The sequence below is a fragment of the Bactrocera dorsalis genome, chromosome 1, assembly GCF_023373825.1.
Source record: "Bactrocera dorsalis isolate Fly_Bdor chromosome 1, ASM2337382v1, whole genome shotgun sequence".
NCBI lineage: Eukaryota > Metazoa > Arthropoda > Insecta > Diptera > Tephritidae > Bactrocera > Bactrocera dorsalis.
Genome location: NC_064303.1, coordinates 83,348,767 through 83,363,260, shown reverse-complemented (window position 1 = coordinate 83,363,260; position 14,494 = coordinate 83,348,767). Strand labels below are relative to the sequence as shown.

Below are 14,494 nucleotides of genomic sequence, written 5' to 3'. Positions count from 1 at the left end.
CAGATATGATGCTGTATCCGTAACAATTAGTAGGACTTTGTTATACTGAATACCTGAGTTGATCGAAATAGAAAGTATACGAATTAGCAGTTGAACGTCCTGAATTGAATATAAAGTTTAACTTACCGTTTGGCCAAAGTAAGTACAAACTGTTGTTAACACAGACGGCTCCACTGGTAGCATTGGCAGCATCAACAGCCGCAACATTGAATAAATAACTTTTCGTTCGTTCGTGTAAATCACTCGCCAATACTTCGACCAGTCATTGCTTTGAGTCTGCTGCCTCGTCTACAGATATCCAAATATATTATAATTATTGGCAGCTTTTGTTTTTAGCTCAGTTAAGACTTTGTTGTACAGAAGAGGCACGTGCCTCTGCCACAACTTTGATTCACAGGGAATTTGATAGTTGACATATTTCGAAAAAAAGGTTTAACACATGTATTGCTAATCTTTTTTAACGGTATATTCGGTACGAGGAATGTTTCACAAAAATCCATAGTAAGTGGGGGTAGGTTAGGTTAGGTTAGGTCAGATGGCTGAACGATGATCGTACGTGGACTCTGGTATATGTAGTCCTTTGTGAAGCCAAAGAAAATAAGAACTCATGTGTTCAGACAGATTGGCAAAATGATTAGTAACCAATATAAATTTGCATAGGCGCTTAATTTCCTCATATTAATTTCAACTCCCTCTCAAACGCGGGACGATCAAGAAAGTAGTGTTAAGTTGTTTCCACCTTATCTTCTTCTAAACAAATTCTACAAACGGTATCTGGTAGGATTCCCAACCTTACTGCATGACCGCCAATAAGGCAATGGCCTGGTAAAAGCCCCACAACTAGGAAGAGTAGCCTCATTGAGGAAAAATAGATCACTAGATCTTCTGCGATCAATCTAAGGCCAAAAGAGAAGACACTCGATGCTATTGACAGCGAGGTTAGGCACTCGTCCACCAACCCATTTCTAAGCAAATATTTGCTCTGATAATTTATATCTCCGAAAGAAAAACGTTTTGTTACATTCCTGATCTATACGAAACACAATTTCCGTTAAAATAAGAGAGCATTCCTTTAAATATTTGCATTGATTTTAAGTTTTATTATTTATTTTAAGTTAATTAATAGGAAAATTACTACTATACTTAAAACTAAATAAATTAATAGCAAGTAGATATCACAAATATGTTAAATATAGACATAACCCATTAGTTATATTACTTATTAATTGATCTATAATATTATTGAAGTAGTGGATTTTTAGGTCAGTATGGGACACTTGTACATGATATTAATTTTGTTTATATCCTTTTTACTCAAATGTTCTCGCTGACCGATAACCGCCGTCGCGTCCAACGGCACTATCGTATCTTTACCATTCTTCGAAAATGCGCCGGGTCTATAATGTAGACAGCTGTCATAGTCGTAACCCACATCGAAATCGGTCACAACTGATGCGTCGTATTTTTCAAAGTTTGGCTCTTTACCCGGCACAATATTGTCGTAGACAACGTCTATGTACTTATCGCGATTGCTATCACTTTGCTGATGATAAAAGCCCAGCGCGTGCATGAACTCGTGCAATATAGTGCCCGCTCGGAAGCAGCCCTCACCAATTGGATAATTCTCCAGGTTCATTGTCTGCACTTTGGCCTGATAGCCAACAGCGGTGTAGCAGCCACCCGCCATGGAAGAAATTGCCACGTATTGCTTGGATGTTTCACTGGCCTCATGGAATTTTAAGCAGGTACGCGCTTCCAAAACCTCTATGGCGTCTGAAATGGCTTGGCGATGAATTAAATCTGAAATAAAAGGATAAAAATACATTACAGCATTTGGAAAAATGAAATAAAAAAACATCTAATTTCCGTCTTTAAAATTAACCGTTTTGATGGTTTTGATTACAAGAGAAACACGTCAGCATTGATAACTTCTGAGAGAGGGATACACGTTGGGTATTCCAATTGATTCTCAACATTAAGTCAGTGCTAAAAAGAGCACATGGGGTGATTTCACTTAACCCAAATCCGGCGGATTCAGAGACCAACCGAGGTCGGATCAAGTAAATGCAGCATGTCATTGAACGCAGACCATTACAAACATATGAGTATTGTTTAAAGATCCTTCCGATCCGATACCGACTTGATGGTATGGTAGTATCGAGGGGTTTGGTACCTGACGGTAGGTGGTTTAGTTCGGGTTAAAGTTACTCATTGACTTGAGTTTCAGGATTTCGATACTTCCTCCTCGTAAAAAAAATATGGGAGACAATTCAACAGATCGTCATCATAGAGCGTAATATTGTCAGCCTTTGGCGCCTCTTTCCCTTTAAAACTTTTGGAAGAGAACGTAGATTACACAGCTCCCAGAAACATCACGGAATTCCCAGTCTCAGGCTCTTTACCGAAAATATGCGAAAAATTATCCGGAAGGTTTTAGGGTTTAATAGAAATCAAGCGTGGATATATCCAAACCTACAGTCTACTAAATGCCCAGTTTTATAATTAATGTAATTAAAATATTATTTTGAGTTTAAACAGTTATTCTCATGCACCCAGAAACAATCATGTCTCCAAATACCCGGCTATCGGTACACTTTTTCAGTAGAAGTGGAAGAGAGGGTGAAACAATAAAACGCAATAATACGGATACATTTGCCAACAATTTAGACAATTATTGTGTGAAACAGAGATCCAATGGACCTAGAAGTGACGGGGGATAGTTCACAAGGTCGTTGGGAAATAGATTGCCAACTAGAAAATTGTAAATGTAAAGTTTTAATTGAGATATGGCATATGTTTTCGACATTTGTATCTTTGTTTACTTCAATGAATCCACATCTTTCAAAACTGTTTTATAAATACATTATACAACATCTGTTATTTTGTCTAATGTTTCTGATTTTTGTAACGCAAAATGAAAATAAATATTTAAAAACTTCAAAAAATAGTAAAACTTATAAAATCAATGACAGGGTCAAGAATTGTGAATTAAAATATATCCAAAATCGATCTTATATCTGGGGCAACAAATTCACTGTAGACCAGTGCTATTGTGTTATTAAAAAAATGCTGTTTTCTTAAATGTTTTTAAGTAGAAACAAATGAATATGTTAATGGATGCTAAGCGCTTTGCTGAGGTCAATTTATAGCGGATGGGCCAACTGTAATTCAATAAGAAATAAGCAAATTCTCGGGTGAAAATATTTTGCTTTGAGGTTCTTTTATCTTCAAAACCAGCATTCTATTACTTTGTTATCCTATACTCTTAAGCAGTGACCTCATTTTCACGCGAAACATTAATCAATCTTCATTTTAGTCTTACCCCTTCACTAGGCGCTATCAAAGTCGAAATATTTGACAAAACCCATGCGATTTAAAATGTTGGGATCATAAATGAATGGGATATATAAATATTTACTGCCTAGTATGAAAGTGAGAGAGTTGCACAATGTGCGTTTTTCATATGTCAACTTCATTGACGTCAAAATAAAATTTGAAAGACAAGAGTACAACTACAATGAAAATCACAAATTTTGAAAAATTTTACTGGGTTACCTACATATTTGGGTCGTAAAGCTTTAATTGTAAATTCTAAAAAATTCAATGATCTAATTTTTCATTGATTTGTGTCGAACTGACATTTCGCATAATTCCTTTGAGTAGAGGATCTCAAAGCACCACCACTTTGGGGTTGTTACTGAACCCGGTTTGCTTGATAGTAAATTTTTGAGTGCGTCCAAAATGTTATTACAGGCTTTTATTTCGGAGGAAATCTCTTTTATCTGGACAGACTTGTCTTACATTTTTCTTTCTTAATCCTTTCTATACACATTTAACACATTATTATTCTTTGCACTTACCAAAATCTCCGACAATTTTGTAGTACACAATACGATTTGGCCACCGCTTGGTCTCGTCAACCAAACCATTTCGGCCTTGCAGCGGACTTCTTAGCACACGTTCTTGATCCGCCGTTAAGATCATATCGCCTTCAAACATGCCCGCTATCTCTTCAGCGTCCAGCGATGTTGATACGGGCTTGCCACAAGCGAGGTTTGCGCTGAGCAGAACACCAAATATCGACCAAATAAGAATTCTTACAAGTCCTACCGCCATGATTTTAAATTATTTGCAAAAATTTAACACTTGCAATGCGTTTGTTTGCAGCTCGCAAAAGTAACTGTCTTTACTATCCGTTAGCTGGTCTATTCATATTTGCGAATTGGTAAAATTTCCTGGGCAAATCGGCTAGATAAGATAGCCGCACAATTCAGCGGTCACTTTACATTGTGCGCTTACGCTTATTTGTTGGTATTTATGTCTGCCGACACTTTTATTAGATATCAGATAATGATTTTCAAATTTACGAGTATAATCATATTTTAATTTCATGTGAGCCAATATGAGCAATACATGCCTCACGCAATTATTTACAGCGCCTCATATGACGGCACCTCGCCGTTCAATTAATTGATTATCTGGCGTTTGGTTTGAAGTTTAAAGTTTGATAAGCGTTCGATATTTCGGGAAGCACTATTCTCCAACTTATTAATGGTGTACGTCTCGTATCTTCGTATCTGCTTTCGAAAGACGTCACTTTCGTGCGGACACTGGTGGTTAAAAGGCGACCATAAGGAATTCAATAAAACTAACATTTGATATTGTGAAATGTTATATCTGAAAGCTAGTACTTAAGTAAACTTCAAGTACACTATGTTTACTTAAGCACTACCTTGTTCTAATAAAAAATGTGGTAGTATAATCGTAATGTACAATGTAGTTTACAGCGATAATTACAAGTTTAGTTAAGCGACTAATTAGCTGATTAGCGAGCTTGTTTTAGTACTTGTAAGTGTGGGCATATCTCAATAAAGTCTCTTTAATTAAAGACTATTTGAATGATTTCAAATATTTGTGAGACAACGTTTTGAATGGCAATGTTACCTTTGGATTTATGCCACTTGATTATTCGTTTCGCCGCTTTTAGAGTGTTTGCAGGAAAAAAGTGCTTTAAACGAGATGCTTATGAGCTTAAATCGTTAAAATATTGGCACTTGATAAGCTTTCATTACACTTAGCAAGTACGCATAACTTTCTGCGCAAATTTATTTAGTCAGTTAGACGATCGTAGTAACCCTATAGACAAAGAACTGTGACAGCTTCTTTTGAGACAACTTTTTCAACAGAAAAATCATTCGCTTTTTTTCCATATATAAATTATAAGGTGGGCACATAAGAACATACAGAACATCCTCACCAAGCTCTCGGAGCTTCTGGAGAGTCACTAGCACTATGTGTGGCCTGGCGAAGCTCTAATGGTATAATATTCCTCTCGGTATTGGTCAGCACAGACCGTTTCTGGACGATTGTTAACTTCAAACAGTTCTCTTCTATACAGTACACGTTCAAATTAAGAACTTGGCCGTAAAGCAGCTGCATAGTTTATTTTGAATAGCTTCAGATCATATATCATTGATAAGTAAGATTATCGGAATGTTTGCAAAAGTGATTTCATTCATTAAAATTTTTACAATTTTCGATAGTTTCGCTAGTTTTATGACACATCGTTAGACCGCTACCGATTTCCCCTTAGTGAAATTTTAAATAGTACAGGCTGAAAAGTTACTGTGTTGTCTAGACCTCAGTTATTTCTGGGATATAGAACCGAACCCGGAATTGCGAGGAAAACTCAGCATAAGCCCCGAGAACATAAAGTTGCTCGTGTTTGATGAGTAGAGCCGGAGTTGTGATTAAAAGCGTGACCGTTCCTGAATGTCCATATGATTTCATATATATTTCACATTTGGTTAACTTAGAATAGAGTGTGGCGCCAAGGTCATTACCATATTTCTACCAACCGATTTAATTAATATTTAGCATATGAAATGCAATAGGATAGTGACGTTTTAGTTTTCCAACGTAACGTCTATTGAGAAAGCTGTTGTATTTATAGAAAATACATTGTTTATATTATTCAATACTTGCTCCAGTCTTCCGCGTTGTCTATTATAAAGGGTGATTTTTTAAGAGCTTGATAACTTTTTTAAAAAAAAAAACGCATAAAATTTGCAAAATCTCATCGGTTCTTTATTTGAAACGTTAGATTGGTTCATGACATTTACTTTTTGAAGATAATTTCATTTAAATGTTGACCGCGGCTGCGTCTTAGGTGGTCCATTCGGAAAGTCCAATTTTGGGCAACTTTTTCGAGCATTTCGGCCGGAATAGCCCGAATTTTTTCGGAAATGTTGTCTTCCAAAGCTGGAATAGTTGCTGGCTTATTTCTGTAGACTTTAGACTTGACGTAGCCCCACAAAAAATAGTCTAAAGGCGTTAAATCGCATGATCTTGGTGGCCAACTTACGGGTCCATTTCTTGAGATGAATTGTTGTCCGAAGTTTTCCCTCAAAATGGCCATAGAATCGCGAGCTGTGTGGCATGTAGCGCCATCTTGTTGAAACCACATGTCAACCAAGTTCAGTTCTTCCATTTTTGGCAACAAAAAGTTTGTTAGCATCGAACGATAGCGATCGCCATTCACCGTAACGTTGCGTCCAACAGCATCTTTGAAAAAATACGGTCCAATGATTCCACCAGCGTACAAACCACACCAAACAGTGCATTTTTCGGGATGCATGGGCAGTTCTTGAACGGCTTCTGGTTGCTCTTCACCCCAAATGCGGCAATTTTGCTTATTTACGTAGCCATTCAACCAGAAATGAGAAATGATTATGTAGACCATAAATCGGACGTAAAGCGCGAAACACATTTCGAACCGAACACTGATTTTGGTAATAAAATTCAATGATTTGCAAGCGTTGCTCGTTAGTAAGTCTATTCATGATGAAATGTCAAAGCATACTGAGCATCTTTCTCTTTGACACCATGTCTGAAATCCCACGTGATCTGTCAAATACTAATGCATGAAAATCCTAACCTCAAAAAAATCACCCGTTACATACAAGAAGACTGACAGCTTTGATGACAACTTGCAATTAAATTTACCGCATTTTCCACAGGAAGCGACTTTCGGTGATGTTGGAGTAGACGAATTAAATTTGTTGTTGCCGTTGAATATTATACATGTTGGACTTCAATGGAGCCTTATTCTCTATCCACCGCTGGATTGGTGTATGGTGACTGGCCAATCTCAAGTAACTATATGTTTTTCTTGCTTCCATTTAGTCCAGAGTCTGCTCCTATTGAATTTGAACTTTGTAAAGATCGAAATAACTGAGCGAATTGTTCGCGTCAGCCATGGCAATTGATTATTGCTAATTTGCCCAACAATAAAAAAGAAAATAAATTTAATATTTAGTAAGTACTCAAATTTAAAAAATCTAACAATGACGTCAAATTGGGTATAGAGGCCGTCGCTAATAGAAATATTTTTCAATTTCAATAGTGCTGATTCACAATAACTTGAAACATTTCCACTGATTCATTGGTTTGATCTTGCAAACTGTTGTTGCAAATGGTTGCGCTGACGAAACATCACCGGTTTATGTGTGTGGATATGGTGCTTTGTAACTGCCGTCATCCCTTTGCCATAATATAATATAGAATTTTAAGAGATGTTCATGAACCTTTAAAAGTTCAACGTAAACGAGTTTTTAAGTAAGTTCGTAGATTCAAAGTAAGTCAGACAGGTCAAATTAGCCAATTTTGTGTTATTATTTATTTACGATGCGTAGAATAGGGAGCAATTTTCAATATTGTTGTTAATTGATGGCTGTAAAACCTATCGAATAACTGTACTATAAACTGGCGTAACATTCAGAGCTTATCGTGTAATCGGCCAATATGGTAATATCGACGAATACGTTCGTTTATGATATCATATAATCATTAGTAGATTTGAATGGGCATTTATGAGACTACTTACATTATGGGTTCTTTTTTTCTTAATAAAAAAACATAATTATAATTGGTGGTGAGTTAATAATGTTGCATAATTTTAGGATTAAAGAAAAGTGGAGTTGAACGAGACGTAATTTAATAAAATAGGATAGTTAAAAAGTCTATATGTTCAGGTAGCTTGGCAGAGGGATGATAATATTGGAATTATAATTGTAATTAAAATATTTTTCAGCGGCCACTCAAGCTGTTTTAGAAGCGTTTACTAGCACATTGATATATAGTTTAGATGTTGCAAGAAGAAACTAGGGACGCTAGATATTAATTTCATTATCTTTAAAGCAGTAAAAAAAAACTTTTTTTGAAAAGTGGTCGTGATCTAGTTTTTCAACAGGCTAAGTCTCCGTACATATATATGTTTACGTTGTGAAAATAGAGCACATCGGGTAATAATCTCGCCAATTCATATATAACGTTCTCTTTTTAGATTGCTCAACCCTTGATTTAGTGCTTCGCTAATGCACAAGAGACAACATATCCTCCATTTTTTTTGGTGCCATGCTCTTGACATTTTCTATAGTCATCTCGATCCGCCTCATTTTGAGGGCGGGAGCCGCCTTCAGACTGTGACTGAGTAGGAACTTTAATTAACCTTATTTCTGATCTGTGGCTTTCTATCTGGCTTTTGCAGTTTCACATCCTGTTAGATCTTTCGATTCGTGTTTTGATTTTCCCTACCATGCTCCTGCCCAGATCGTTCTATCGACAATGTGTGTTGGTCACGTTACCTGATGACTGCTGTATACCACTGTTGGACATCTTGTCTACTATCTCATTGCCATCGATGTCTTTGTGACCTGGCATCCTGCGAAATGAGATCATTGCATTGTTTGAGACCTGGCTGTGTATGTAAATGTGGTTTTCTAAAGTTAGAAACTCAACTTTAAATATATTAAAGTGATCCGGCCGCTTAAAAGGTTGCCTTATATCTAATTTCGGACAGTATATTGACGCAACAACTCCGTCTCCTTTTTCGAGCCATCTGTTTCTGCCTCCTTTTCAGCGAAGATGTCTATATGTGAAGGTTTAGTACCATCTCAAGAGTCTAGACGAAGGCAGGATTGGAGTCCACCCGATCCTTTCGTTGGGACTATTATTGCAGCCACTTGATTTGGCTCCTCAATTAATATTTCCTCAAAAATCAGGCCGGTGAGAAGGTAACCGTCAATGGCGACCTCGTGATCTCGGGGACATTTCGTTTCAAAAACACGATCCCACTTCCCACACATCACATCGTCATAGCCACGGCCAGCATTTGAAAGAGATAATCTTCACAAAGTAAATACCAAAAAAAATTCTTTCGAATGATAATAAACATTTTCCATTAAATTTGCAATTTCTGTGTTATTTCTTAAAAAAAGTAAGGAAACTCGAAATGGATCATCAATTAGTTTCATCATTGTGCTACTATGGTTCTTCGCTGGTATGTGTTAAAAAGAAATTCACATTTAAAATATCTACAAGAAAAGAGCATTAAACCTGCAAGTCTATGCCAAAACGGAAACATTTCTGCCACACATAATAAAAACTAGCTTTCGTTGTTGTTCTTCATATAAACACTAGTTAGCTATTTAAATTACAACCCGAAATTTTACTGCATAAATTAATTTTGTTGCAAGTTGTTTACATGCACTCCAAATTAATTATATACTATATGAAAGTTGTTTTTCTTGCTATACGGAAGGCAAAATATAAAAAAAAGGGATTCTTGTTAACATGCTCTTCCCGCAAAGAGCATTTCCTCGTTAAAACGACGACTGGAGTTGGCCTAATTGCAGCCACTTACCCGTACATATACGGTATGCATATGTGTAACTGTATATTCACCTGTTAACGGTAAGCGAAAAGTGAAAAGAGTCAAAAGCCAACAAGACACCGCAGTCACCACAGGTAGACAGCCATTATGTGGATTATGAAAGGCACAAACAAAGCGAAGCGACGACAAAAAACTACATGACACACCAGCTCACACAGGAATGTACATAGGTATTCATATATATATATACTATATATAAATATGTTATGGCAAAAATATTTAATATGACTATGTGGGGATTAAGCAACCGAAAGACCGACCAACCGAAATACACTCATAAGACCACCAAACAAACAAGCAAGAGTGCGGAAGCAAAGGATAATACAAGTACAACAATGCGCCGTTACAGGTATAAAAATAGCATTAATGTTGAGGGGTGATAGCAGTGCGCTACTGTGGCAAGTATTCATAATAAAGTAATAAAAGGCACGCAAAAAATCCATACAAATACCACGCCTTCATTGCAGTAATTGCATTCAAATGGGCTATTATAAAGGGAAGGAGATGAGGACTGGGAGTTCATATGACCGCTCCAACATTGTCATCTCGTGAGAATGTTCCCTGAACCGCCCTTGGACTAGTGCAAACATTTTATTGCGATAATTAGGAGCAGCAAACAAAGGAGGTGACTTTATTTGTCGAGAAATGGTTCTATGTGGATTACCGTGAACTGGTTAGTGTTCTCAGTAATTAGGAAGAAACTAATATCTTGGTGTTAAAAAAGCATCAAATTTGTAATACAAAACACATATTTCGACTGAGTCCTTTGATGAACCCGTTTCGTGGAGTTAAAAATCATGATTCGTCTTTTACGCGGTTAAAGCCCAGTTTACAACAGCGTGCCAGTCGTTTTTCCTTTTGCCTGTATGGTGCCAATTGGAGATTCCAAGTCCAAGGTCCTTCTCCACCTGGTCCTTCCAACGGAGTGGAGGTCTTCCTCTTCCTCTATTTCTCCCGGCGGGTACTGCGTCGAATACTTTCAGAGCTGGAGTGTTTTCATTCTTTCTGCGGACTGGAGTAGTCTGCGTTGCCGCTTTCGCTTAATTCTCGTACAGCTTCCATTGAAAGCGATATTTGCCGTTGCCAATGCGCAAGGGACCATAAATCTTCTGAAGGCGCTTTCACTCAGAGGATACTTGGTCTAACACCGGAAGTCGTGAACTGCTTGAGCCATATGTAAAAGAATCGTTTTTGGCCACTTTTAAATAAATGGCGCTCATAAAACTTTCCTTACTTGCATTAACTTCTACACATGGCTCCATCTTCCTAACTTTTATTAATATATCTTTATTTATTGAATCTTCTTTTTCAAATCCAAACGGTAAATAATAAAATCTCAAATCTAATTAGAAATAGACAAGCCAAGGTTTTGGTTGAGCCTGTTTGTTGATACGTTGCTCTTTAGAAGGTTGGTAGATTAGCGCTTTTCCAGAGCGTTTGATAAAGGACTGTAGCAAGGCATTAGCTAATTGATTTGGAAGATTACGGAGTTTAAATTCACAATAATTTCTGCTGGCTTCTACTTTTTCTTTAGCATATGAATTTAAGACCTCTGTGAATGCTTTTATTACCCTCTAGTTGAATACCATCAGTGTTATTACCGTGTTGTATAGCAGAACTTCGTTTTCAAGGCTAAAAACCAGTTAAAATTGCTGGTTTTGTTCATGTTTTCTCCGTGGGAGCCTTCTGTCCAAGTGAATGCCAAGGTAAGGCACATCATTTGCTTGTGGTACTAAGATGTTATTCATTTTAATCGATTGACACATTTTTGGCCTTAGTGAAAATGTAACAAGCTTACACTTTTGTACATTTATTCGCCAGTGGGCCGTTCTTCGACCAAAGCTTAAAGTTCATCTAGCAGCCTTGACTTACTGTAAATCTAATATTTTTTAAATAGCCAAGGCTCCAACTATTTATGTAATTCGAAGGGAAATAATATTTTAAAAAAGACCACACTTTATCGAATACCTGAGCTACATCAAAGGCTTACATACGTCAATAATTCTCAAAAAATCGATTTTTTTTATAGGTTATTATTCTTTATAGTTTTAGGCGTATTTCTGTGAAAGTGTAAAAATTCCCTATAGATACAAAGTTATGGTTCAAAATCAGACCGCCCCACGAGAGTTTAATGCACACAGGTAGCTGTCCTTCGTTTGAGGCACATGAAATTTTAAACACGTCTTTCTCGAAACTACTTTTCCCGTCACGGTCTGCATGATAACAGTTTTAACATTTTTTGATGCGATTTTTTTTTTTAATATTTGAAAATGTTTTCTCTATAGTCTGTCGGGCCGGGTTTTCGATATTTTTATTAAAAAACTAGCTGACCCCGCAGCCGTTGTCCTGCGTGAAATTATATGGTTTGTAATGAAAAGAAAGTTAAATTTCTCATTTCATTTTTTTTTTCAATGTAACGCAGCTTAATAAATAACATTTTTCGGTTTCTGTTCCGGTGTACAGAAAAGATGGTTTTCCAACTCGTGAGCACGCCACGGCCGTGTGAAAAACATAGCATTTCCAAATTTATGCCTCACACTATGCGACTATATTTAGGTCCTGTTGATTGACATCTCAAATTCAATTTTCACTGGAAACAGAATACGTTTGAACTTAAAAGAGAAATCCTTAGACCTCAAAAGAATTCGTAGAATCAAGCATTCTCCTCCTTGTATTCGATAGGTGCGTCACAATTAGTCAGGTTCCATTACACACTTTCGGCGCTTGAAGATTGCGAAATATAATAACGACGGATCTTACTTTGAGACGCAAATGATACGGTGGCATACCAAGCCTCTCAAAAGAATTTAGAAATACCACTGGATAATTCACGGCGTCGTCTTCATACGACCGATCGATTTGTATGAGCGCAAGTCTCCCGGAATTTGACTTCAAATCTTTCAGTTGAAGTCAAAAATATCGGTATTTTTGGCAGCTAACATTGCACGTGCATTTAAGGAATCGTAGTTACGATAATTTGGCCAATGTCCGAACATTTGTGATGAGTTCATCTTTCGTGAATTGATAAAGGAAAGATGGAATTGATATCGAACCACCGGAAGTATCAACCGTTATTGTACCATTTCCAATTTTTAGCGAAGACGATGTAAAATGTCTTTGACAATGTCGATGTTTATATCGAAAATTATGCGAACGTCATTTTCATTCCAGTGATTAACGTGTTCCAGCATTTGTAATTGCTGGCTTACTTCTCCAAAACTTTCACATATTCCCATATACCATTCACAGTAAACAATGACTCAAATAAAGTTGAACCGCGTACATTAATCAATAGCTACCGAAGATAGAAACAATCGTCGTTTTTCGGGTGGATTGTGTAAATTCGTCCTAATGCATTAGTTGATAAGACACCTGCATGTCAATCTACTGGTTGGCCTTGCTTTCTGCGTAACTATTCGACGATGCATTCCATGTACAATATCAAGGTATTTCCAAATAGAGCAATGTTCTCACAAACACATCACTGACGAAAGTTGAGAAAAAACTCGTCAATGTTAATTTTGTTGCTCTCGATGTTTTCCACTGGCTATACTGTATTCTCTGGGTTGAAATACACTCTTTGGCCATTCTCCAAATTAACTGCGAGACGCACAACAGTCGGAAAACGTTCATGAATTGTAAAAGTAAATATCCTACAAAGCGCTTTATTGCAGTTCACGTATCGACCGTATCGTTCAAGACCAATAATCGCCATGTTGCGTCCTTTGGCGACGTACTTACAAACGTATTTTATCGATTACACCAAACTGCAATACTAAACATTGATATGAGTTTTGAATGTGAATTAGACAACAGTGGAGAATATAGTACGATCCATGTGTTGACAACTTCGATACTCCCGCCTCTTAATTGAATGTTAAATGTTCTGCCGTTGTCGTCTGGTGAGCGACATCGATAGAGTGGATATCCATCATTTCTAGTTTGTGTTTCCGAAAGAAAAGTACGTGGATACTGTTTCGTGCATTTATTGACATGAATCTTATTGGTTTTCATCACTTCGTATAATACTGGATCTTTCTTTGCATCAGGAATTGCCGCATGATTGAATGATTTCATCAATTTGATCTGATGTAATCACCTTCCACCATCCAAAGAAGAATGTGTGCGTGCGGCAAACCTCTCTTTTGCCACTCAACAGGGTACATCTAGCATCTAACAGCACCATATATGCGTTGCTTCAAGATAATGTCCATCGAAGCTGTTGCTTGAAAAGTCTTGCTGTGACATCGTGACGATCGCTTTCTGATTGATCGCGACCCATAATACCGTACGAATGTCATCGCATCCTGGGAGCACTCGTTCATGTGCCTTGGGCTGCTAATGTGTTGATGCCAAAAAGAACGCCGACCGATATTAGCGCGACCTCTTCATGGCATCGTGACAAATTTCAATCTATAATTGATCACTTTATGTGAAAAACACATAACATTTTCACTGTATAATTTTAAAAAATTTTTGAAGCAAACGCCAAATTTGAAAGATTTAAATAATTGAAAACCAAAACAAAAAAAATGAATAAAAAATGTGTATGGAAAAAATTAACTTTTTGGAATTGTTCAATTTTCCGACTTTTCCTCATGAATGACATACAGGTTTTTATATTTCTAAAACCTTCCCCAATCCACGCAGAACATTCTCTGCAAATTTCATCAAGATTGGTTCAGTCGTTCCCTTAGCGTTGCTAATAAACAAACATCCATTCGTTTCTATGGGAAAAAGAAAAGGGCCGCTTTTAGGGAT

General features: G+C 37.0%; 1 protein-coding gene across 1 annotated transcript; it reads right to left on the bottom strand.

Moving 5' to 3' along the window:
- Positions 1–1,071: 1,071 nt before the first annotated feature.
- Positions 1,072–4,218, bottom strand: LOC125778370 (seminal metalloprotease 1-like). The gene is made up of 2 exons (XM_049455615.1): positions 3,861–4,218; positions 1,072–1,800 (listed from the first exon to the last, which is right to left on the bottom strand). The coding sequence occupies exons 1-2, from the start codon at positions 4,114–4,116 to the stop codon at positions 1,259–1,261; spliced, it is 798 nt and encodes a 265-aa protein (XP_049311572.1). The 5' UTR covers positions 4,117–4,218; the 3' UTR covers positions 1,072–1,258.
- Positions 4,219–14,494: the final 10,276 nt, after the last annotated feature.